Source organism: Cannabis sativa, chromosome X (genome assembly GCF_029168945.1).
Source record: "Cannabis sativa cultivar Pink pepper isolate KNU-18-1 chromosome X, ASM2916894v1, whole genome shotgun sequence".
Lineage (NCBI taxonomy): Eukaryota > Viridiplantae > Streptophyta > Magnoliopsida > Rosales > Cannabaceae > Cannabis > Cannabis sativa.
Window position 1 is genome coordinate 30,578,440 of NC_083610.1, and position 26,086 is coordinate 30,604,525.

Consider the following 26,086-nt stretch of genomic DNA (forward strand, 5'->3'; position numbering starts at 1 on the left):
GCCTATGTTAGTTAGGGTGTTACAAAGAGGTTCGAAATTATTCAAGGAAGAAGAAGAGTATGAAGGTGGCGGCTAGGGTTTAGAAAGAGAAGGCTCAGGTTTTTCTCTGAAGGAAACCAGAAGTAAAAGTGTCAATTTCCTGAAGCCTTCACTATCTATTTATAGCATTCCACATAGGGTTAGGTTTGAATTATTTGGCATTAAAATAATGAAAATATCAGATGATAAAGCCTATAAAAGTGACCCGCCATGGCTACATGGATTTGGGCCTCACTTTTTGCAATTTTGCAGTTTTATCATTTCTGCATCTCATTTTCTCAAAAACGCCAATTTTTAAATTCAACCATTTAATTGTCAATTCTAACTATTTAATAACTATAAATAATTATTAAATAATATTTTCATTTATCATATTTATTAATTGAACCATACAAAGTATCATAATTAACAAATATGCCCCTATAAACTCTTTCTTTACAATTTCGCCCTTACTTAGTGAAAAATTCACAAATAGACATAGTCTAATTTGAGAATTATAATTGATTAATCAAAACCAATTAAATGAGTCTTACAAGTAATATTGTCTCAACTAGTGGGGGGGACCATGGGTCTATATAACCGAGCTTCCAATAAGCAGATCAAGAATTTATAACCTAAATTCACTCACTTATTAATTCTTCGTTGAATCCACGCATAGAAATTAGAATTGCACTCTCAGTATATAGAACACTCTATATTTTCCACCATATAGACACGTCATTAGTTATCCATTGTTATAATCCTAATTTGATCAATGACCCTCTATATGAATGATCTACACTGTAAAGGGATTAGATTACCGTAACACCCTACAATGTGTTTTATCCTTAAAACACTTAACCCCGTATAAATGATATTTCAGCTATGTGAAATGAGTACTCCACCATTTATTTTCGTTTGGTCAAGCTCGAAGGAGATCATCCTTTACTTTCTATTCGCCAGATAGAAGCTATAGATTCCATATTTATGTTAGCGCTCCCACTCAATTGCACTACCGTGTTCCCAAAATGTACGTATCACCCTGACCCAAAAGTAGGCTTAACTAACAAATCAAAGAACACGAATAACACTCTTGAGATTGAGCCTAATCATAACAGGATTAAGATCATTTGATCTAGGATCAACTAGGCAATATTGACTTGAATAGATATTACGGTAAGTTTGATAAATCTATGTCAAAGTTCAATATCGGTCCCTTCCGATGCATACTCCATGCACCCAACCTGAGCTTTAATTTAACCAATGCTCTAGAAAGAACATAGCGTTTCTCCAAATGCAAGTAAACTCTGTTGTAGATTATCATATCAGTAAAACCCTGTGTCTGATAAATCTAGGAATCTTTATTCACATAGTCATGTTTACTTTCCAATTTGTTGACAACACAAGAAACGGGATCAAGTATGTGAACAGGATTTCAGATGAATTTATAAATCAAATAGGCAAGCAATTGATAAGATGAACCAAAACATACACAAATGAATGAAAGATACTTCTGTTTCTTTATTGATGTTGAATAAAATGGATTACATTGAAATGGAGTTTTATTTAGGGCATAAAACCCAACAGGGAGGACCTTATTTACCACTAAGAATCTTTGAAAAGTATTTCTGGTAATATCTTGTCAGCAAGTGTATGTTGATACTCACTTTTTTGATGATTCTTGGATGATGCCAATCGAACAAGATGAAGACAATGCTCAGAGTGCAACTGTCATCTTGTTTAGGATAGTGTCGGAGGATGAGAGCTTAGTTCGAAATGACAAAGAATATTCAGGGAGAATATTTATGTTCTTAGACCAAGAACCTGGAGAAGTTATCTCCACTCGATCCGCTCCAGAAAAGGTTGGGGAATTAGCAGGTCGCTGACGCTTCATGCTTCGTAGTGGTACTTCGTTGTTTTGCTTTTATTTTGTTGTACTAACAACTTGTATTTTTTCTTTCTAGACAACATGAGCTTCTTGGTTGCTATAGCATCTTGTTCGAAATCAAAGAGGAAGATTCTGGTGCCAAAGGAGACCGAACCTCCAGTCATGGAGGTTATTGAAGGTATCCCTGCTGCTTCTTCTTCTTCGAAGAAGAAACTTAGAAAGAGGAGAAGACTTGTTGAAGTGCTCTTCTTCCCCAAGACTTTGGCAAGGAAAAGTTCGAAGCTATTTGTAATGCCTTAATCTATAGGGACTCCACGTGTGTGATTTTATAAACTAGTTTAGTAATAATAGATTAATTAATTGTTAAAATTTGTGATGATATTAAAAACTTCACTGAAATAAAATCCTAGTAATGAACAACATAACAATACTAAAACCTTGTTCTGGGGATCTCTATTATAAAAGTTTTACAAAAGTACTTATAAACAGTAATAAGTCAAACAACTGATACAACCAGAAACAACTTCGGGTACCTTGGCACATAGGCCAAAAGGGTCAATATGTACATTTTCTGAAGAAGATCGTCGCCTACTGGATCCTCTAACTTTTCCTTGCCCTTACGTGCACCACAGACCACTCGTGAGTCATAAGGACTCAACAAGAAAAGTAATAAAGGAAATACATTTAATAATTAATTATTTATTTTACCATCATAAAATAATTAAACAATAACATTCCAAAGATTATATAATATAATCAACCATATGTATGGAAATGAGAAGTAACCATCTTCATTATATCATATTGCCTGATCAGGCAAGTCAATGTTTTAATTCGGTAACCATATATTGCATTGCCTAATCAGGAAAACCTTAACCATAACTTGGCACCCATATATTTTATCACCTAATTAGGTGAGCCCTTGCCATAACCTGACATTCATATATCACATTACCTAATCAAGCAAGCCTGTGCTAAAATCTGGCACCTATATATCACATCGCATAATCAGGCAAGCCCGTATATCACATTGCCATTACCTAATTAAAAAATTAACAATCAAGAAACTTGCCATGCCATGTGGTACATTATACTTTTCTTACCTCAAGTTTTGGTTCAAGTATGTTGGCCGACCTACTTGGAGAATGATCAATGATCTTGAGCCCTAAGTCATAACAATAAAAGAATAATTAACCAAGTAATCTAACCTATTCCAGGTCCAAAAATGAATTCCCAAGGATCCCCAAAGGTCACTAGGCTATCCCTACCTCAAACTTCTAGAAAATATGAAAAATGGGGTTCAAAATCACCATCAAAAGCAGTCTGCTGTTTGGGAAATGGTTAACCTTTTTTCCCAGGGTTTCCTGGCAGGAAATGGTTAACCGTTTGCTCCAAACGGTGGATCATTTTCTGTAGGAAATGGGAATCTCAAATTTTGCAACTTCCGAAACCTATCCAAATCATTCTAAACATCACAGGACACATATATATCATCCATACAACAGTCCTAACGTAACATAAAATAAAACAGAGTCCTTAAATGAAAAATTCTATTAATGCTTTAAAGCTCAAACTCGATTTCTACCTCAAATTCAGCAAGTGAACATCAAAACTAATCCCATAGCAACTCATAAACAAAGTCATGAAGTCACAGATCCCATAACTACTCTAAAACACAAAGTCAACATATAGAACCAAACTTTTTCAACTTTAAATGAAAATCAATCATTACCTTAAGCTCTCCCTCTTCAATGGTTGACTATCCAATTACTATCAGGGCTTGAATCACTAAGTTTCTAGTTGAAAATTGAAGAAAAATAGATGGTGGAGGTGAGGGTTTTGTCCTACGGAGGATAGGGGAGGGTTTTGTTCTGTGTTTCTTAAGTTTTTAAAACTTAATATATATAATCTGATAAGTATAAAAACTTTTTAATAATAATAATAAAAAAAACACTTTATTCATAAAACTTATTTTACAATTTCTTAGCCACTAAGAAATCGCTACTTTAAGGGTACTAGGTCAAATTCCAAATACCTCTGATTACCCAGATAAATATAGCATCAATTTATCATAATACTCCCATAAAAGTCACTAATTTAACATTGTTATGATATTTTTGGCTCCCAATCGAGTCTCCAAGGTCACCAAACCTAAAAAATAATTTATTCCAGAAATAGGTCATATTATATTCACACATGCTATATAAATCTCTATAATTAATAAATTACACTTATTTATCTACTTATGACAAAACTTAGGATTTATGTTGAAATAGATTAGTAGGATCTAATCTCACTCATAACCTGATTAGCCCATAATATATATATATTAAACCCTAATTATTTACCACTAGGCTTATCGGGATACTACAGCCATGCATTCCTTATAGAAATTTTGTCTTCAAAATTTACCTGAATAATTCGAGATACAGTTCTTGCATCGACAACTCTAATTCCCAAGTCACTTCCTCAACTTTACTGTTCCTCCACAGTACTTTAACTAGGAGGATCATTTTATTCCAGAGTACTTTCTCTTTTCAGTCTAGAATCTGAACATACTATTCTTCATAAGATAGGTATGCCTAGAGTTCAATGTCATCGTAGAGATATGAAAGACATTATGTAGACTAGACAATACGGGTGGTAAACCTAACCGATAGGCCACCTAGCCTATTCGATCCAGTATCTCCAAAGGATCGATAAATCTAGGGATCAACTTCCCTTTCATCCCAAATCTACGCATCCCTTTCATATGTGATACTCAGAGAAATATAGTCTCCCACTTGAAATTCAATATCCATATGCTTCGGATCGACGTAGATTTTCTGTCTACATTGTGAAGCGAGCGTACGAGATCGAATCTTTTCAATAATTTTTTAGTATCCGTAGCACCCAAATGTTGACCTCATATTTGGTGCCAATGGTGGGTCTAATCTCAGAGGCACGGGCCTACCACTTGGATCCACTGGGGTGCTCGTGTCAGTTGGGCCAACTGTAGTGGCCAGACTTGTAGCGCTTGTTGTGGTGACAAGATTCACCACATCTGTAGTATTCATAGAGATTCCAGTTGTGACTGGAACCTGAGTGCCTGGATCAACTATCTGCGGTTCTTGAGGGACACCTGAAGAGGTAGATGGTGCGACATGAATTCTTCTTGTGCTCACCATGGCATTTAATCAGATTACGATATCCACCCTCTCAATGAAAGTACCAAACTGCTGACCTCAAAAACTGATCAACTGACAGTGGGGTCGTACCGATCTGATGCTTGCCACGTGTTTGCACGAATAACAATAAAAAGCAATAAATAACAAGATTTGTTATATAGGTTCGGCCCCCTTGTGATAGCAAGTAATGAACTGCGCCCCTTTTAAATGTATTTATACCGAGGGAAATACAATCCAAATCGCTATAGGTGGGATCTCATATGGTACCCTTAGGATTACAAGGTATGAATCGATACTGGCAAAACTCAAGTGTTGAGATGTGCTAGGGTAGGCATGTGAGAGAGAGGAAGTGAGGAAGAGAGAGAGTTTAACAGACACTTAGAGTTAGGAGCAAGTTTCTGGCTTAGAGGCAACTTAGGTTTTTAGCTTAAGGTTAAAGCCTTTATATAGGAAGCCTCAAACCCTAGGTTTACAATTCAAATCCCTTAACTTATGCATAGTTTGTTAGATATTTACAAAAGACCAAAGTGCCCTTGATTCAATATATTATTCAACCCTTCTATTGGGCTTTTATGGCCCAATTCGCAGCCTATAGCCTCTTATCTACATGTAGAATTGTCCAGGAAAGCCTGCAGTGCACTCCTTGGCTGACCAGGCCCCTGTGGAGGCCAGGCTGGTCGGCCATAGTGCAGTCCCAAGGATAATCGGCCATAGGGTGGGCCAGGGGTGGCCACCTAGCTCCTACGACGGAGCTAGAATGTCACTTGATGCCTGTTTGAGTGTCGGGGTCTTTGTTTGTTCAGGTGCTGACATGGCCTTTCTTTTGGTGAGCTATACTGCTGCGTGACACTAATTTTGTCTAGGTAAGCATGCCACATTAAGAGGATAAAAATTGGGATAACATACCTAAATTGGTCCAAAGGACCAGTGAAGCCATTGAAAAGATTCGATCTCGTACGCTCGCTTCACAAATGTAGACAGAAAAGCTACGTCGATCGGAAGCATATGGATATTGAATTTCAAGTGGGAGACTATATTTCTCTGGTGGGTCGATCATAAATAAGGCTCTGCTGTTAGTTGACCAAATATGAGGTCAACATTTGGGTGCTTTCATTGAGAATGTTATTAATCAAATCTAATCAATCACCATGGCTGTAAAAAGGAGAACTCCAGTTACAATTTCTACTTCATTGGGTCTTCCTCGAGACCCCATGACTGTTGATCCTAATGTTCATGTTCCAGCCACCACTAGAGTTTCCACGAACCCGACGGATGTAGCCAATCCTGCCAACCCTGCCAACCCGACAGGCCTAACAAAATCGACCATCATAACTAGTCCAGTTGACCCTGCTAATCTGGTTGATCCCAATGAACAGCCTCTGCTGCCGAGGGTAGATCCACCATTGGCACCTCAAACAGAAGGTTTTGCCAATGTGGAACAGCCCCCATGCACCACAAGTGACTCTATTCCCCGGTACTATGCAGGGAAAATAGGACTAGGAATTGGTGAGCCTCATGTAGACCTAGGAGAAGACTTTGAATTTGCCAGACTTAGAGAGGCTGTAGGCCAAGTTGACCAAACTGAAGAGCCACCCGTTGTTGGTTCTGATGCTTTTGCCTAATAGAGACGCATATTCTTGAGGTTAATGGATGACCAGGAGGTTATCCTCCAGGCTCATCAGGCAGAGCTGGAGTGCCGTAACAGGGAAGCTAGTAACCTGATAAGGTAGTGTTGGGGATTATTTTACCAGGATCTAGATTTACTACCATGTACATTGTTTAGCATCCTAAATATGAATTTTTAAAACAATACAATTTAAACACATATAAAGTTGAAGAAACCTTACATTTGTTGCAGCAGAATTAAATGACTCATTCCACTCAAATCTCTAACCCTTGTTCCTTTCCGTCACAGAGTATTATCAAGATCTGAGCCCGATTCTCCTTCAGGAGTTAGATTCTTCACAGTCTTACACACTATGATTGAGTACTTACTAGCTATGTGTGGGAATGTACTATATCACTATAAGAGATGAAAATTTGAAGAGAAAGAGAGAGAGAAGGATTCGAAATAGAGAGAACAGAGAAGGCTCAAATTTCACTGAAAGCTTAAGTTGCAGCAACTGTAAGTTTTGAGTCTTTCACTATCTATTTATAGGAATCCTTCTAGGTTTAGGTTTTAAATTATTTGACATTAAAAAATTGATAAATAAATGGTAAAAAGACCTTAAGTGGCCGGCCATTAGGATGTGGGCCCCCCATTTATAATTTTTCTATTTTTCTCAATTATTTATCCTTTTCTTTCATAAATGGCATATTTTCCAATTCAACCACTTAAATATCAAAACTATTTATTTAATAATTAAAATTAATTATCAAATAAAATTTCTATTCAATATATATATATTCATTAAACTTAATAAAGTCTCTTAATTTACAAATAGATCCTAAAATCTCTTTTCTTCACAATTAAGTCTTAGCTCAGTGAAAATTCATTAACAAATAGACCCTAAGATCTCTTTTCTTCACAATTAAACCCTAGCTTAATAAAAAATTAATCATTAAGACATAGTCTAATTTTAGAATTATAATTGATTAATTAAAATCAATTAATTGAGTCATACAAGTAGTCTTGTCTCAACTAGTATGGGGACCATGGGCCTATATAATCGAGTTTCCAATAAGCCGATCTAAAATTTACCAAGTAAATTCTCTAACTTATAAATTCCTCCTTGCACCACTATAGATTTGGAATTGCACTCTCAATTATATAGAATGCTCTATATGTTCCATGATATAGATACGCTGTGAAATTTAACCATCGTTCTAATCCCAATAATCAAAGATCCTCTATAGATGATTTACCTCGAGTAGGGACAAATTTACCGTTTCACCCCTCAATGTATTTTATCCTTAAAACACTTAACTTCCTATAAATGATATTTCAGTAAACTAATATAATCACTAAAATAAGAGCTCTTTTATTTATCTCTATTAAGCTAAGCTCGAAGGAAATCATCATTCACTTCTATGTCCAGATAGAAGCTCTAGATTCCATATCTGATTAGCGCTCCCACTCAATTGTACTATCATGTTCCCAAGCTGTACGTGTGACCCGAACTAAATGGTAGGCTTTAACTAATAACTCTAAGAACATAAATAATACTTTTGAGATCAAACCTAACCATGTCACGATTAAGATCTTTTGATCTAAGATCAACCACTGATGTTGACTTAGAAAGATACAACGGTAAGATTATAATATCTTTACCAAGATCAATATCGGTCCCAGTCCAATCTATACTTCATACATCCGATACTAGCATACTTTGCCCATGTCCTGGAAAGAACATAACACTTATCCAAGGTGTAAGTAAGCTTTATCGCTGACTATCACATCAGTGTAAATCCAGTGCACTAATGAATCATGGGACATTATTTTTTGAAGCATATAATCACAATTACCTTCCATTGTATTGACATCACTATAATTGTAAATAACTATATGTTCTGAATTTAACAGAAATTGTATATATTAAACTGTTAACGCAGATTTTTGTTAACCAAATTTGAGTCTGAATAGTGATAAACTTGCACAGAAAAATAAAAATAGCAGAGAAATAGAAAAAAAAGAATGAACACGAAGGTTTTTTTACGTGGCTTTGCAGTTAAAATTCTACATTGTTCACGAGTCAATCTTATTAGCTTTCTGATACTGTTTTTGGGCCTTTCTTCTCTTGTGAATTTTTCATCACATATTTTAGTCTAACTTGCCTCTATTTATAATTACATAGTCAGGAAGTTAATTACAGAGTTGACTGTAATCTTTACAACAATTATCACCTGAAATCGTGGGGTTTGATTACATATCACGTAATATAAATGCGGTTAATATTTGAATATTACTTAGCTGTGATTAGTCCGCTTTTATTGGGTCAAGATAATCATGTATTAAACACATTTTAAATCATAACGTTCTGGTATGTCTCGACAGGAACCCAATACCAATGACCTTGATAGCGAGCTGGAGCTTTTCCCCTATCTCTCCGAGGTTGATAATGTACGCCTCGTCGCTTCTTCGCTTGAAGGTACAACATTTCATTTTGACCATCCCAGTTCTTATTACAAGGAGTACTTCAGCAGTTAACGTCATCTGAATGTCAGCTTCTGCTCGAGAGAACTGACTCATCAAGACTACCGATCTCACTAAAAAATATCTGAAGTTGATTGGTGAAAGTACTAGGAGCGTGCCTTCCTATAGTGAGATAAGCACCTCGCTATTAGTTTCTTGGGTTCACTCGACCGTTGTACTTAGTTTGTATACTGTATATTATACGCTAAGTGTTTTCACAGCTATTATGCATCACTTACGTGTATCCAGGTGTAACGAGGTTGATGTCTCGCCTTGTGCGTCTAATGCCATATGGTTTCTCATTAATACATGAGGTAACAGTTTGTATATCTTTATCTCCCATAAGACCTCATAGTTTGCAAGTTGAAAATATACTATGTCAACGCCCACATTTATTGAGTTATTCCATTAAATGTAATCACCGTTACACGCATTGATCCATATTCTACTTAATTTGACACGTGTCCTCCAATGAAATGGTAGTAAAATTTTGGGTATAAGATGTTGGAATTATTTTACCAGGATCTTAGATCTACTCACAAGTATGTTGATTAACACCCTAAATATGAACTTTCTAAAACGATGAAATAAACACATATAAAGTTTAGGAAACCTTACATTGGGTGCAGCGGAATAATATGACTCCTTCCGTTCAGATATCTAGCCCTTGATTCCTTTCTGTAGCAGAGCATTATCAATATCTGAACCTGGATCTCTTTCTCTGAATCTTTGATGCTGAAACTCCTTTGCTGATGATCTTTCTTCACGATCTTCCTCACTATGATTGAGGTATCACTTGTTGTGTGTGGGCACTACTCATACACTAAGGATTTTGCAATTCAAGAGGGAAGAGAAAGAAGAAGTGGCAGCTAAAGATAGGGAGAGAGAAAGGCTCAGGTTTTTCTCTGAAGGAAAAATAGAAAAATTTAAGTGTAATTTTCCTGAAGCCTTCACTATCTATTTATAGCATTGCCCTAGGGTTAGGTTTGAATTATTTGGCATTAAAATAATGAAAAAATCAGTTTAAATTCCTACAAAAGTGGCTGGCCCTATACAAGTGGATTTGGGCCTCACTTTTTGCAATTTTGCAGTTTTATCTTTTCTGCATCTGATTTTCTCAAAAACGCCAATTTTCTAATTCAACCATTTAAATGCCAATTCTAACTATTTAATAACTATAAATAATTATTAAATAGTATTGTCATTTATCATATTTATTAATTGAACCATACAAAGTATCATAATTAACAAATATGCCCCTATAAACTCTTTCTTTACAATTTCGCCCTTACTTAGTGAAAAATTCACAAATAGACATAGTCTAATTTGAGAATTATAATTGATTAATCAAAACCAATTACATGAGTCTTACAAGCAATATTATCTCAACTAGTGGGCGGACCATGGGTCTATATAACCGAGCTTCCAATAAGTAGATCAAGAATTTAGCACTAAAATTCACTAACTTATTAATTCTTCGTTGAATCCACGCATAGAACTTAGAATTGCACTCTCAGTATATAGAATGCTCTATATGTTCCACCATATAGACACATCATTAGTTATCCATTGTTATAATCCTAATGTGATCAATGATCCTCTATATGAATGATCTACACTGTAAAAGGGATTAAATTACCGTTACACCCTACAATGTATTTATTCCTTAAAACACTTGACCCCGTATAAATGATATTTCAGCTTATGTGAAATGAGTACTCCACCATTTATGTTCGTTTGGTCAAGCTCGAAGGAGATCATCCTTTGCTTACTATTCGCCAGATAGAAGCTATAGATTCCATGTTTATGATAGCGCTCCCACTCAATTGCACTACCGTGTTCCCAAAATGTACGTATCACCCTGACCTAAAAGTAGGCTTAACTAACAAATCAAAGAACAAGAATAGCCTTTCAAGATTGAGCCTAATCATAACAGGATTAAGAACATTTGATCTAGGATCAACTTGGCGATGTTGACTTGAATAGATATTACGGTAAGTTTAATAAATCTAAGTCAAAGTTCAATATCGGTCCCTTCCGATGCATACTCCATGCATCCAACCTGAGCTTTACTTTAACCAATGCTCTGGAAAGAACATAGCATTTCTCCAAATGCAAGTAAACTCTGTTGTAGATTATGATATCAGTAAAACCCTATGTCTGATAAATCTAGGAAACTTTATTCACATAGTCATGTTTACTTTCCAATGTGTTGACGGCACAATAAACAGGATCAAGTATGTGAAAAGGGTTTCAGATGAATTCATACATTATGTACATATAATCATGAAATAAATCATGTGAACCATGCAACATTAAATGTTATTTCTGATCTATATTAATAAGTAAATCTGATTATAATGAAATGAGTTTTATTTAGGGCATAAAACCCAACAAACTCCCACTTGCACTAATATAAAACAAAAAGTGCATGGCTTCTTTGCCAAAAGTAGCTATAGCTAACGCTACGAGGGGTTCAAAAACCTTGTTACCTTTTTGATATGGGTATGACATAACCAGGTTGCTTGCAAGAGGTTGTTTATGCTGGAACTAGTGCTGCAACTCAGACTTCAACTTCAATTTGAAAGATAGCAGAAAGCGAATTAAAAAGACTAGCTACAAGAGATTATCTTTTCCTAGCCTTTAACTTAACCAGTAATATAACTAGATTAAGCGCTTTATTCCTAAAGATGACCGGAGGAGTGAAGTCTCGCAAACGTCTAAAGTAAGTCAAAATGAAACCAGGAATACTAGACATGCTACTCTCAACAAAGGAATGCAACTAGAGGGACCTCCCTACCCCGCGACAGGTTAATTCCGGGTTAACACACCGCCTTTAGTTCATGGACTGACGCTTATGAGGAGAAAAGGCCTTTTCATAATAATAAGGTAAGCATTCAAGCCCCAAAACTAGGTTGGAGCTATGAAGCCCTTCCTTCAGCTGGTGCGCTGGTTTTGAACCCTATACAAGGGGCTTTTCCCCAACCTATACAAGGTGTATCCGTTCTCCACCCTTATTAGCTTAGCTATCAAGAACCCCAATAAGAAAATGATTTAATTAATAAATAAAAAATATTATGTATATAAGATACTTGCCCTTCCAACCCGGATAATCTCAACACCTTGATATACAAATCAAGTGTAGTAGTAGTAAACTCATCGTAATAGGATCTGAAAGGTTGAATTTACCACAACGTTTTCTCCACCATTACTCTTCCTTAATCACAAAATCATTGATAATGTGAAATTCCTCTCTATATGTCTACTCTCTTGGGATACTGGATTCTATATCTTTGCCAACTACTTTTGGTTAATCAGGAAATTAACACTAGTAGTTTAAGGCAATTTGGAATGGTGCCAAAGATGTATAGAACTTTCCTTAGACTGAATAAGTACCTTTCCTGCAGCTTTAACATTCAGTCCCTATCTGGTAGACGTAGTGAATTCAGATAGGTTTTTACACTTCTCCAAAATCACTATTCCACCCCCAGAGTAACCACCATCTTATCAGAAAGATTTACTAGCACAAAGGCAAATTTCGAAATCTGATATGGTGTAGTCTAAGAGTTTTAAACACGCCCTTATAGACTAACATATAGTTCCTCTTCTTTATCTTAAGATTTACTTGATTGTCTTCCAATGTTCTTCTCCTGGATTAATCTGATACCTACTCATTACTCCCACTCAACAGCAGGTGTCTGGTCTAAGGCATACAAAAGCATATCTAAGACCTCTCACTGTTGATTTAAGAAATTCTTTCATGGCTTTATCTTTTCTGGAATAGTTGAGACTTTTCCTTAGATAAATAAAATCTATACCTAATAAGTTGTGAAGCTTCTATAGATTGCCATTAGAAAGAAAATGCTTCAGCATCTTACTAAAGTAAGTTGCTTGCATTAGAGTAAGTAATTACCAGGTATACCACAAGCCATAGGTTTAGATAAACTCAAACCTATAATACGAAAATTTTCTTTTATGTCCTTGTAATAGAAAACTTTAGGTTACTCCATGTGAATGGATTAAACCATAGTTCTATTGGCTTTCTTCTTAGTTTCTTATCTTGACAATCCATTACTTGTTTAAACTCACAATGGATTTTAATCACTAGTGTCTCCCAAGTCATAAGAAGGTGAGTTCCTAGAAACTCTCCCACTACGACAAGGTACCGTGAATTATGTCTAAGAAAATGGTATTAACCTCTTTGGTTGTGACAAGACAACAGAGGCAGTGGGATCATCATATGTTATATAAGATGATAGAACACTTTTGGAATCAAGAAAAATATCTCCTTTATTTGCTACTTGTTTTCAGACTTAGTCATTATCTTAGAAAAGTAGTATTTGTTTGAACAAACACTTTCTTATCTATTGACAATGGGATGGTCCACCCCTAATCACTTAGAATAGCTAACAAACCATGGTTAATAGTTCTAGCTTTTCTTAAGATTTTGATTAGGTCATCCATGAATCTAGTAATGATTTACATTAAGTATACAACCATTACATCATTCTGAAATTGTATTACCATAGAAGGATTTAGGCAACGACTAATAACTAATCATCAACATGCAACTCGAAATTTCTAGGGAGGTAAGTTTGGATATAATTCAAAAATCAATTTAATGATCTTTGAACTGCATATCTACTAACTATTTCTCCACCCCTATCAGTTCGCAAGATCTTTAACCACTTACCTTAATGGTTTTAACCATTGCTAGAAATTAATGAAATTTTTAAACATTTCAAATTTCTTGCTAAAAGGTATAATCTAGAGTTATCGTTTTAAGAATACAACGAAAAACTCATATCCACCCCTGAATGTACATCCATCTGCGAAAGAGATGAACTACTTTCAGTGGATATAGGCATATTAACTCTTTGCAGAGATTGATCTTGTCAAATCCACTATGAACAAGATACAAATGCCATAGATTAAAAAAAATGGTAGTGTCTTTTGATGACTTAGGTTTATAAAAGAATTCTTAGAATAGTGCAAGTGGATCCTGGTCACACAATACCTAACTCATATTCCATACAGTTTGAATCCATTAATAGAAGATGGATATTAAACCCTTGTGAAGGTGTAACTGTATTGCATCCTGGAATTAGAAATAGAAGAAAATTTCTGTTTGGATTCTAAAATTAAAGTCAAAGACTTAAATTCAACCAAATATAATGAGTAATTCTTTCTCGGACCACCACTACTAATTTAATTCTAAGTCTGATTTGCCCATACAAGTAGGAGATTTCTAAGATTGAGGATTTATATCAATTGGGAATAGAATTTCGGGATTATAATCATATGCGTCATTTAATTTCTTAAGAGAAAATATAGAATGACATGAAATGATTTATAGACCATTCATCCAATGATATGTTTTGAAACTAATTCGAAATGAATAAGCTAAGAGGAATTAGGATAATTTCGTTTATAAATAAGAATCCAACGATGCTTCGATTAGCGAAAGACAAAGTAATCTTATTTATGTAATCTTCTTGTTTCATATTGTAAAAATACTAGTCTAAGGTGTCATCAATTGATGAACAGCTAGATGTTGCATATACAATATTTATCTTTCGAGATCTTACACTATTATGTATGTCTAATGGTGAAAATCCATTAGGGATTTATCTCATTAGATAAACAACACATGTTAGACCAACAATGAAGATTCGAAATTAAACTACAATTTAATAACAGAAATTAACATGGTTCAATATAAATTCATACACAATTCAGAAATTATTAAACATATAGCAAGTAGGAATGACCAGTGAAAATACTAAAACATACAATCCTAAATAATTTCCAAGGTTTTCAACAAACTGATACAGTGTCCCGGTAGGCGAGAGTCAAAGTATCATTCATTGAATAGAGTTGTCAGCTCATCTAAAATAGAAACCATTCTAGCAACCTTTTATTCGATCAAAATAAGAATCCAACGTTGTCCCGGTAGGCGAGAGTCAAGGTTATTCTCATTTTATGAGCTTCCACCATTGTTTCATGTTTCATAAGTTTATCTCTAAGTAGTCACCGTAGGGGAGAGTCTAATAGAGACGAAAACTTACAAAACACTTATCAAATGAGATTTTACGTTGTTAAATGTGTTCAACGAATAACCATCCATAGGGGGACGAGGTCTAGCGTCTCGAGGTTATATTGAAAACATTTAACTTTTGTAAGACCATCAATGGAGATCGAATACCTCAATAATAATCAAGCTCATTATTTAAAGTGAGTTGTATTTTCTTTGATTCTCTTTTAATCTATGTATTTTAAATATATATATTTATTAATTAAAATTTCCAATTTAGAATGAAAAATTCCAAATATAAATTTTAATTTAATATTTATAAATTTTACTTAGATGGATATGAAAATAACATGAATTTCTTCCATCTTAGTAATAATTTCCAATAAATATTTAGAAAAATATTCAATTTAAGTTGTTACAAAATTAATATAAATTAATTTACAACTCAAATTTAATTTTCTATAAATATATATTGCATTTCGAAAAATTAAAGTATTTAAGAATACAATTTTCGAAAATGCATGTTAAAATAAAAAATTAATCCCGAAAAAATTATTCTAATTTAATGTTGGCCCAAAATTAATTAATAAAATTAAATTACAACAAAAAATATAATTTTCCTATTTAATTAAATATATAAGAAAAATTTCAAATATTTAAGTATGATGATGAAAATCAACTTAAATATTAATTTTCTATTTATTAAATACACTAGAAAAATACTTCAAGCAAAAATATCATCTATCTAGATTTTCCTTTGACTAAATTAATTCAATTTCTAATAATATACTTTAATTCAATTTATTTTAAATTAATCAATAAATGAAAAAAATCATTGATTTAAGTTGATCCAAGAATTAATTAAAATAAATAATTAATTTACAACTTAATCTATTTTTCAAATAAAATTTGAAATTCCAGCATTTAAGAAATGCAATTTCGAAATTTGATTAATAAAATAAAGAAAAAATATATTTTGAAAATTATTTAAATTTAGTTGAAAAAATAAATTTCAACTAAAAATAATTTTCTATTTAATTAAATGTCATGAAAAAGAAATATTTAAGTATGATTATAAAAATCAACTTAGATATTTAATTTTCAAATTAATTAAATGTATTAAATTCAAGAAATAAATAATTAAGTGTAGAGAAGGCTTAATTATTAATCTCTAGTTTAATACTAGGAAAAATATACTTAAAATAAATTGTACCAAAATTAATTATATAAATAATTAATTTCACAATGTATAATATTTTTCTATTTAATATTAGAAATAATAAGTAGTCTAGAAATAATTATCTAGAAAATATCTTATTTGACTAAGTATCTTTTCCACAAAATTTGAAAAAATATCTGATTTAAGTTGTATTAGAAAAAATCTAGAACTTAAATATTTTCAAATTTAAATTTAATTAAATATCAAAAATTAAGTTGTAACCACTTAATTCAAAAATATTCCATTTTAAGTTAATATTCGAAAAGATATTAACTTAAAAAATATCTAAAGAATCTTAATAACCAATGCCTAAAATTCCTCAACTTAATTTTGAAATTTTAAATCCAAAAGATATTCAGATTTAAGTTGGTTAGTTGTAGATAACTAAATATCAACTTAAATAGGAATATTTAATGAAAAATTTAAATTAAGCTTCAGAAAGAATCTAGATGGTTATAATTCTATATTTAATTAAATACAAGAAAATACATATAGTTTAGCTTAGAATAAAAAATTCTTTAAACTATATTTTTCTTAAATTAATTTCAAAATAAATGAAATTAATTATGTTGCTAATCAATTTTATTAGGTTAAACTAGTTTAATTAACCTAGTACAGTTATTCAAATCAGGCAAATGGGCCTTCACAATTGGGGTGGTTCATGTGAGAGGGTGCTGGATTCAGTATGTCGTACCCACTACTATGGCTCCCAACTCTCACACAAGGCCCAAAAGAGAGGAATTTAACCTTAAAATGAACAACTGTTATTAATTGAATAGGCCCAAAAACTAAATGGTCCTAAATAAATTCTATCAAGAACTATGATAATTTATTTTAGCAACAACAACCTATATGCATCTATAATAAAATTAAACATATAGGCTCACACGGGCACACTTTGGATGGGTCCTATCATGTTGCTAGGTCATACACAGATGAAAGAAGATTGTAAATATACCTGTTACAAATTATTATCTTGACCAAGGGAGCCATCAGATCATTAGATCTGGCAAAAAGTAACCATGGCTATTTGCAATCAAGTAATAATAGGTTTTGAACACTTACACACAAGCTAAAACACATACTCCTGCAACAAGGTTAGCTGGATAGTTGGATGTAGGATTTATTTAATTTTAAATTAAATAATTAATTTCGAAAATTATTAAAAAAAAATTCGAAAATTTTAAAAAAACATGAAAAATTAAAAAAAATTCGAAATTTAATTAAATATTTAAATTTAAAATTAAACCTACAATTTTTTTTGAAAAATTAGATTTCAACCAACCTAAATATCATTTCAAAATTTGCTAACTACTTTCAAATTTTAAATGTTATTTTAGAAATAAAAATTAAATAAAAAATTAGAAAAGATAAATAAATATCTTTTTCAAATTTTAAATGTAATTTAAATAAATAAAATAACAAAATTTAAAAAATTAGCAAAATATCTTATATCATTTAAAAATTACATGATTATAATTATCTTATTTTAAATTTAAAATAAGATAAGATATAATCAAATTTTAAAATATGATAGATTTTTAAGCAAGAATATAGATACTAATTCTATTCAAATTCAAATTACACTAATATCTTGAATTAAATTTAAAAAAATATTAAATTAATTCACAATGATAATCAGAATTGAATTAGGAATAGTAATAGTATAAATATAAAACTACACAAAAAATCGGAAGTTAATTCCATGAAAAAGCATGAAGAATCGAAGAAAAACGAGAAAATTGTGAGCTGTACGGACAGTTTCCGCGATCGGAGGAGAATTTCAGCACAACCCCGTTTTTTTTAAATCTTCAAAAATTCATAACTAATTCAAATAAAATCGAAATTGAGTTCTGTAAAAAAGTAACTTGCTTAATTTTTTCCATACTATCCAATAAAAATAATTCCAGAAACAGAATCGCAATTATTTTTCACGAAAATTTACAAACATCAATCAATCATCAAATAACACTCAATACAACATGATACCATCCAAAAACAAACAAACAATCGTTTTAAAGTCCAAATTTCTTGCAAGTAAATCAATTACCATGGCTATGAGGCCAGTTGTTGGAATTATTTTACCAGGTTTTTAGATCTACTCACAAGTATGTTGATTAACACCCTAAATATGAACTTTCTAAAACGATGAAATAAACACATATAAAGTTTAGGAAACCTTACATTGGGTGCAGCGAAATAATATGACTCCTTCCGTTCAGATATCTAGCCCTTGATTCCTTTCTGTAGCAGAGCATTATCAATATCTGAACATAGATCTCTTTCTCTGAATCTTTGATGCTGAAACTCCTTTGCTGATGATCTTTCTTCACGATCTTCCTCCCTATGAATGAGGTATCACTTGCTGTGTGTGGGCACTACTCATACACTAAGGATTTCGAAATTCAAGAGGGAAGAGAAAGAAGAAGTGGCAGCTAAAGATAGGGAGAGAGAAAGGCTCAGGTTTTTCTCTGAAGGAAAAATAGAAAAATTTAAGTGTAATTTTCCTGAAGCCTTCACTATCTATTTATAGCATTCAACTAGGGTTAGGTTTGAATTATTTGGCATTAAAATAATGAAAAAATCAGTTTAAATTCCTACAAAAGTGGCTGGCCCTATACAAGTGGATTTGGGCCTCACTTTTTGCAATTTTGCAGTTTTATCTTTTCTGCATCTGATTTTCTCAAAAACGCCAATTTTCTAATTCAACCATTTAAATGTCAATTCTAACTATTTAATAACTATAAATAATTATTAAATAATATTGTCATTTATCATATTTATTAATTTAACCATACAAAGTATCATAATTAATAAATATGCCCCTATAAACTCTTTCTTTACAATTTCGCCCTTACTTAGTGAAAAATTCACAAATAGACATAGTCTAATTTGAGAATTATAATTGATTAATCAAAACCAATTACATGAGTCTTACAAGCAATATTATCTCAACTAGTGGGGGGACCATGGGTCTATATAACCGAGCTTCCAATAAGTAGATCAAGAATTTAGCACTAAAATTCACTAACTTATTAATTCTTCGTTGAATCCACGCATAGAACTTAGAATTGCACTCTCAGTATATAGAATGCTCTATATGTTCCACCATATAGACACATCATTAGTTATCCATTGTTATAATCCTAATGTGATCAATGATCCTCTATATGAATGATCTACACTGTAAAAGGGATTAAATTACCGTTACACCCTACAATGTATTTATTCCTTAAAACACTTGACCCCGTATAAATGATATTTCAGCTTATGTGAAATGAGTACTCCACCATTTATGTTCGTTTGGTCAAGCTCGAAGGAGATCATCCTTTGCTTACTATTCGCCAGATAGAAGCTATAGATTCCATGTTTATGATAGCGCTCCCACTCAATTGCACTACCGTGTTCCCAAAATGTACGTATCACCCTGACCTAAAAGTAGGCTTAACTAACAAATCAAAGAACACGAATAGCCTTTCAAGATTGAGCCTAATCATAACAGGATTAAGAACATTTGATCTAGGATCAACTTGGCGATGTTGACTTGAATAGATATTACGGTAAGTTTAATAAATCTAAGTCAAAGTTCAATATCGGTCCCTTCCGATGCATACTCCATGCATCCAACCTGAGCTTTACTTTAACCAATGCTCTTGAAAGAACATAGCATTTCTCCAAATGCAAGTAAACTCTGTTGTAGATTATGATATCAGTAAAACCCTATGTCTGATAAATCTAGGAAACTTTATTCACATAGTCATGTTTACTTTCCAATGTGTTGACGGCACAATAAACAGGATCAAGTATGTGAAAAGGGTTTCAGATGAATTCATACATTATGTACATATAATCATGAAATAAATCATGTGAACCATGCAACATTAAATGTTATTTCTGATCTACATTAATAAGTAAATCTGATTATATTGAAATGAGTTTTATTTAGGGCATAAAACCCAACATAAGATAACCCATAAACATGAAGACTACATGTAAACATAAATGACTTCTAATATTCTATTGATAACAAATCAAATTATATTGAAATGGGTTTTATTTAGGGCATAAAATCCCAAAAACATCCACTTGCACTAACATAAAACAAGAAGTGCATTCTAACAAATCCATTGTCTTGATATCCAGATCAAGTGTAGTGTATTTGACTAAACCCAAATTACAAGAACTGTAAGCCTATGGTAAGCAACTGCTTTCTCAACTATTACTTCTTTTGTGTTCATAAAACATTATACAATATCATTTTTCTATATGCATTACTCCTCTACGGATACTGAATTCTTTATTGCTTATTAAGTGTATTTGAATAAACAGAAGACATGTCCCTAATTCTATCCAAAATGGAATAGAGATAAAAATAGTTAAGAACTTTTTTCAGTTTGAATAACTTTCCAGTGCTTTTCAAAATAACTAAGTTATTTAGCTTCACTGGTGGAACTAAATTATTATAGATGGGTTTTTACATCCTTCTAGAATAATCCCTTCACCCAGAGTAACCACCATCTCTAACTAAGTTCTGAGTTGATGTAGATATAAGGATTTTAATATACACCCCTATCATTTAACATATAGGTCACTTTCATAATTCTTTCTTGATTGTCTCTTAATATTCCTTATTTGATTACATCTTAGATGGCCCCCACTCAATAGTCGGAGTCTGGTTAAATTCGTACACAAGTGTAGACTTAACCTCTTACTATTGGTGCTTAGGAACCTCTTGTTGTGACATTTTATCTTAGTCTGAAACAATAAGTTTCTTCCAGACCAAGTCATGAACATAGTATTCTAGTATAAACATTAATGTAAAATACTTGCTTAAGATTAAGTAATCAATAGAAATACCATAAAATAATTCATATGGTATTTCTATCTTATCCTTATAATTTTGATAAGTCATTTCTATCCATATGAATGGTTAGATTTACTTTCTTTGTTTTATTCTAAAGTCCTATCATGATCATAATATAGTAAGCTATCACTAGTGTCATCCAAATAATAATGGGCTAGAGTTTAAAAATTCTCCCACTAAGATAAGGTACTGTGATACTATGTCGAAGAACTTCATTAGTATCAATCTCTATTACTACAGTAACATGTTAAATGGAACACTTATAGGACGAAGAATAAGTTCTAATGGTTTGCTAGTTCGTTTATTATATTATATCCATGTCCAATCAAAATATGTGTGCCATAGAGATTCTGTGGTGTATTGAGTATAGCCTAGAGTTCAAAGTTAAAAGGTTTTGAACTACATATATCCATAACTTCTTCCACCCATAAGTATTATAGAGATCTTATGGAGTTATGAATATAGTCTAGAGTTCAAAAGATGTAAAAGATCTTTGCACTGCATATATTGTTTCTTAACTTCTTCCACCCCTATCAGATCAAAAGATCTTTATATTAAACAAAATCTTAATAATTGCTTAAGAAATGACAATTATTCAAAAACATTGAATTTAAATTGTAAGTTTATTTGGTATTATCTCTTTTCAGAAAATAATATACCATGGACTTTGTATCAATAATAAAACACAAAACACATAAAACATGATAAACATATAAATACAATACGGTATTGGCATACAAGTTAAAGTAAATATGAAGCTCAATTTTATAAAAGCAATTCATAATGAAATCCTCTTAAAGAGAAAAAATTTATTAATATTCTCAAAAATGTTATAATAAATTGTCTGCAAAATATGAAATAGAGAATAAAATCTCAAACTAATAATTGAAACTAAATTGTTCACTAACTAAAAACAATTAATTCAAAAATTAAAGAAAAGACGAGCTTTAATTTCAACTTGGACAATCTCCACCCTTCTATCCAACCATCTGACTCAACACGGTAGGATAGCAATCCAAGTTTAAGCAGCTAGAGTTGAAATAAGAAGAAAATAAACATGGTTAGTAGATCAAGAATTAATAACCCAAGGGGATAATAATTCTCTAAAACACATGAATTTATAATAAAGTTAGAAATACCTTATTTCTTTGCCAAAAACTTAGGACACTGGAGTTTTTAGTGGCCTTTTTTGTTGCAATAGATGCACTTTTCTTTTTCATTTGACTTGGAATTAGCAACCTTTTTCTTATTAGCTGTGTTAACAACTTTAAGAGGCTTCTTGCTATTCTTCCATTCATTCTTTTTGCTGGGTTTTGAAGTAGAGGCAATATTTTCCTCAAGTTTGGTCGTACCATTAGTAGCATTACTAGAACTAGGAGCTTTGCTTCCTCTTTTATGTGGATCTCTAATCAAATTTTCAATGTCTGAAGGTTGTTGATTAACTCATGGAAGTCAAAAGTCAACTTGTTCATGGCATAATTTGATGTAAAGGGCAGAAAAGCTAGAGTCAAACTATTTAAGATCAAACTCACTTAAGTTTCATGATCTATAATAGCTCAATGATTCTCAACTTCCTAGAAGTAACTTGCCATTTGGAGTAGGTGATCACTCAAGTTTGATGAGGTTTCATCCGTGCATTGATAAAATTCTTGGTCGCCTCAAAACGAGCTTGATCTGACGCCATCCCAAACAGTTTAGTCAACTGGTTCATGACCTCTACAGCCATGAGAGTATTAGCAAACCTTGTCTTCAAGGTGTCAACCATGCTAGACAGCATAAAGTATCAAGCTTTGTTGTTAGCATTCTGCCAATGCTCAAACTTTTCCTTAATTGCCTTGGTTGCATTCTCACCTGGCTGCTCAGGAGCTTCTTTAGTAAACACAAACAGTGCATTTTCACTTATGAGAGCAATATTAATGTTCTCTTTCCATTTGACAAAGTTAGCTCCAAAGAGCTTGTTGTCAGTTAACAGTGAGACAATGGGGTTGTTCATAGTCATATTGGGTACTACAAATATCAATAAATAGAAATCAAGTAAGGTTAAATACAAAATCATAAACATTCAAAAATTATTAAGCACTTAGCAAGTAGGAATGACTAGTCAAAATACAAAAACAAACAATCCTAAATAATTTACAAGGTTTCAAACAAATTGATATAGTGCTGCGTATTAGGCGAGAGTCAAAGATATTATTCATTGAATATAGCAATCAACTCATCTAAAATGAACACCATTCTAGCAACCTTATACTCGATCAAAAAGAGAATCCTACGTTGCTTCGTTTTAGTCGAGAGTCAAGGTAATTCTTATTTGATGAGCTTCTACCATTGTTTCATACTTTGTAAGTCCTACTCTTAGCAGCCACTATTTAGATGGACGTTACTAAGAATAAAACACTTACAATAATACTTTTCTCTCAAGATTCAACGGTGTTAAATTGCTAATGAATGTCCATCTATTGGGGATGAATCTCACTAAAATAAGAACTATGTAGAACCAACAATGGAGATCGAGTATCCTTATAATAAAGCTCATAATTTAAAGCTCCTTATAGCTGGCTAATGGCTGCACAATGAGGGGTGTTGCTGAGCCAGAGATCCCTGGCTGGCCCCCATGCCGCTGGTTACTGAGATCTGGCTGTTCTTGTGATTTGACCTTTTTGGAAAGGTTTGTCCTCCCTCTGGTAGGGGAAGATCTGTCCTAGTTCCTGAGGAACTTGGTGGCAGTCCTCCTTGAAGTTGATCCCTAAGGAGATCCTCGCCTCTTCTATCGGTTCTCTAATTGAATTGTCTTATTAGATCGCTGGCCTCTCAGTTTCAGTAATCTAATTTTGCTGAGCAAAAAACATCGCAATCAGTAGCACGTGGTTCTTCAGTTACGCTTCCACGGCCTACAACTCCCTGAGTCTATCCAACTCAAGATCTTGTCCTAGGTCTAGGTGGGGCTTGCCAATTATTGGCTCGCCCACTCCCGGGCCTGTCTCTCCAGCGTAGAACTGGAGTTGAGCCAGTTGTTATTCCAGGGGGTTCTCTATTTGTTTTAGTATCCGAAATAATTTTTTAGTCTAATTTTTTCTCATGGTCATGTAAATTATAGTTATTTAAGACATCCTGCAAAATTTTAAAAAATTCGGAAAAGTTTAACACGCCAAAAACTACGTTCAAACAATGTGTTGTACGCGTGACTATTTTATTTATATGCGTATAAAATAGATTGTTTAAACATTATTTTTTATATTGTAAATTTTTTCGAATTTCTCAAAATTTTGTAGGATATCTTAAATAGCTATAACGTACATGAATATGAAAAAAAAATTAGACTAAAAAATTCTTCTGGATGCTGAAACAAGTAAAACGTGAATCAATACATCCCTTTTAAGGGGGTGTGTTATAGAATTACCCAATAATATATATATATATATATGAATAAAAAAAATATAATTAGATTGTTAATAAAAAAAATTAAAAAAAATTATGTTTTTTTTTTTTGAAAAAACCTGAATTCCATTCAAAATAGAAAGTTTGAGGTACAAATCACAGGTTACAAATAAAATTATGGTCTTTCCAATAAACTTCATGAACTAGGCCTAATGCAAACTTTGCAAGTGTGTGAGCCATTTCATTTTGCTCCCTGGAAATGTGAATAAGTTTAGCATTAGGAATGTAAGAGAGGAAGTTTGTAATGTCTTTGGCAAATTTGTTTAGCAGCAGGTGGTGTGATGCCTCACTACAGATGTAATCCACAAGCACTTTGCAATCTGAAACAATGAGATCTGGTTGAATGTTCCGCTGGTGGCACCACGACAGAGCATAGGTGAGAGCATGAGCTTCCATTAGAAGAGCCAAATGAGTGCCTGTCCATGGTGTAGCAACTGACAGCAACATATCGCCTTTGTTGTTGAATAGAGCCATACCAAAACCTGTCATATTGGAATTTATGTTCTGGGCTGCATCTACTGACAGTTTTAGATTGAAGGTGGGCATATTTTCATGAGAAGCAGCAGCTAAGGATGAAGGATGGGACCCCGATGTAGCCAACTTCGTGTTGTTTTGTTTGTATAAATCCAAGTAGTCAGAGGTAGTTTGTATCATAAGAGCAGGGATGATTCTTTTCTGGTGGTGGAGAAACTCATTCCTGCAATGCCAACTCTTCCAAACCAAACAAAGGAAAAGTTGATAATCTCTATCCGTGAATGAGGAAGCAGCAGCATGTAGATTTCCCTGCAAGTTAGTTCCATATATTTTAAAATGAAAGAGGAGAATTGAGTTAATTTCCATACCTTCTGGATAGTTGAACACCTGAAAACAGCATGCTCTAGGGTCTCAATGTGGTGATGACAACGACAGTAACTAGGAGAAGGAATGATTTTCCTTGTGTGCATATTGTGGCTAGTGGGAAGAATGTCATGATAGGATCTCCAAATGAAGTGTTTAACTTTCGGTGGTATGGCTTGAGTCCACATCTTTTTCCACCAAGTTTGTTGTACCAAGGTATCCGAAGAGGAGGGATCATTCTTACATAATAGTGCATGGGCTCTATGGTAACCTGAGTTGACTATGTAGTTTCCATGTGTTGTGTAAGGCCAATAATAGGTGTCGGGGTACTGGGGGGCAGTAGTGGGATAGTTTCAATGGCTTTACTAATATCAGCAGGGAAAATGGCTCTAATACGATTGGTATCCCGTTGATGATCAGGGGTGATTAAATCAGATACATTTGAGCAACCATCTGAGAGGTGTTTGAGGTAATTGACTTTGTTAAAAC

The 26,086-nt window shown here is 33.1% G+C and overlaps 1 protein-coding gene across 1 annotated transcript; it reads right to left on the reverse strand.

Moving 5' to 3' along the window:
- Window positions 1-24,856: 24,856 nt before the first annotated feature.
- Window positions 24,857-25,785, reverse strand: LOC115721998 (uncharacterized). The gene is made up of 2 exons (XM_030651119.1): window positions 25,603-25,785; window positions 24,857-25,543 (listed from the first exon to the last, which is right to left on the reverse strand). Exons 1-2 carry the CDS (start codon window positions 25,783-25,785, stop codon window positions 24,857-24,859), a joined length of 870 nt encoding a protein of 289 aa, XP_030506979.1.
- Between the last annotated feature and the right edge of the window lie 301 nt (window positions 25,786-26,086).

Bases quoted from the DNA above. Each gene is read 5' to 3' on its own strand.
- LOC115721998 (XM_030651119.1), bottom strand. From the start codon at position 25,785: ATGTGGACTCAAGCCATACCACCGAAAGTTAAACACTTCATTTGGAGA. The intron at 25,544-25,602 runs GTATGGAAATTA...ACTAACTTGCAG, and splicing joins GGTGTTCAACTATCCAGAAG to GGAAATCTACATGCTGCTGC.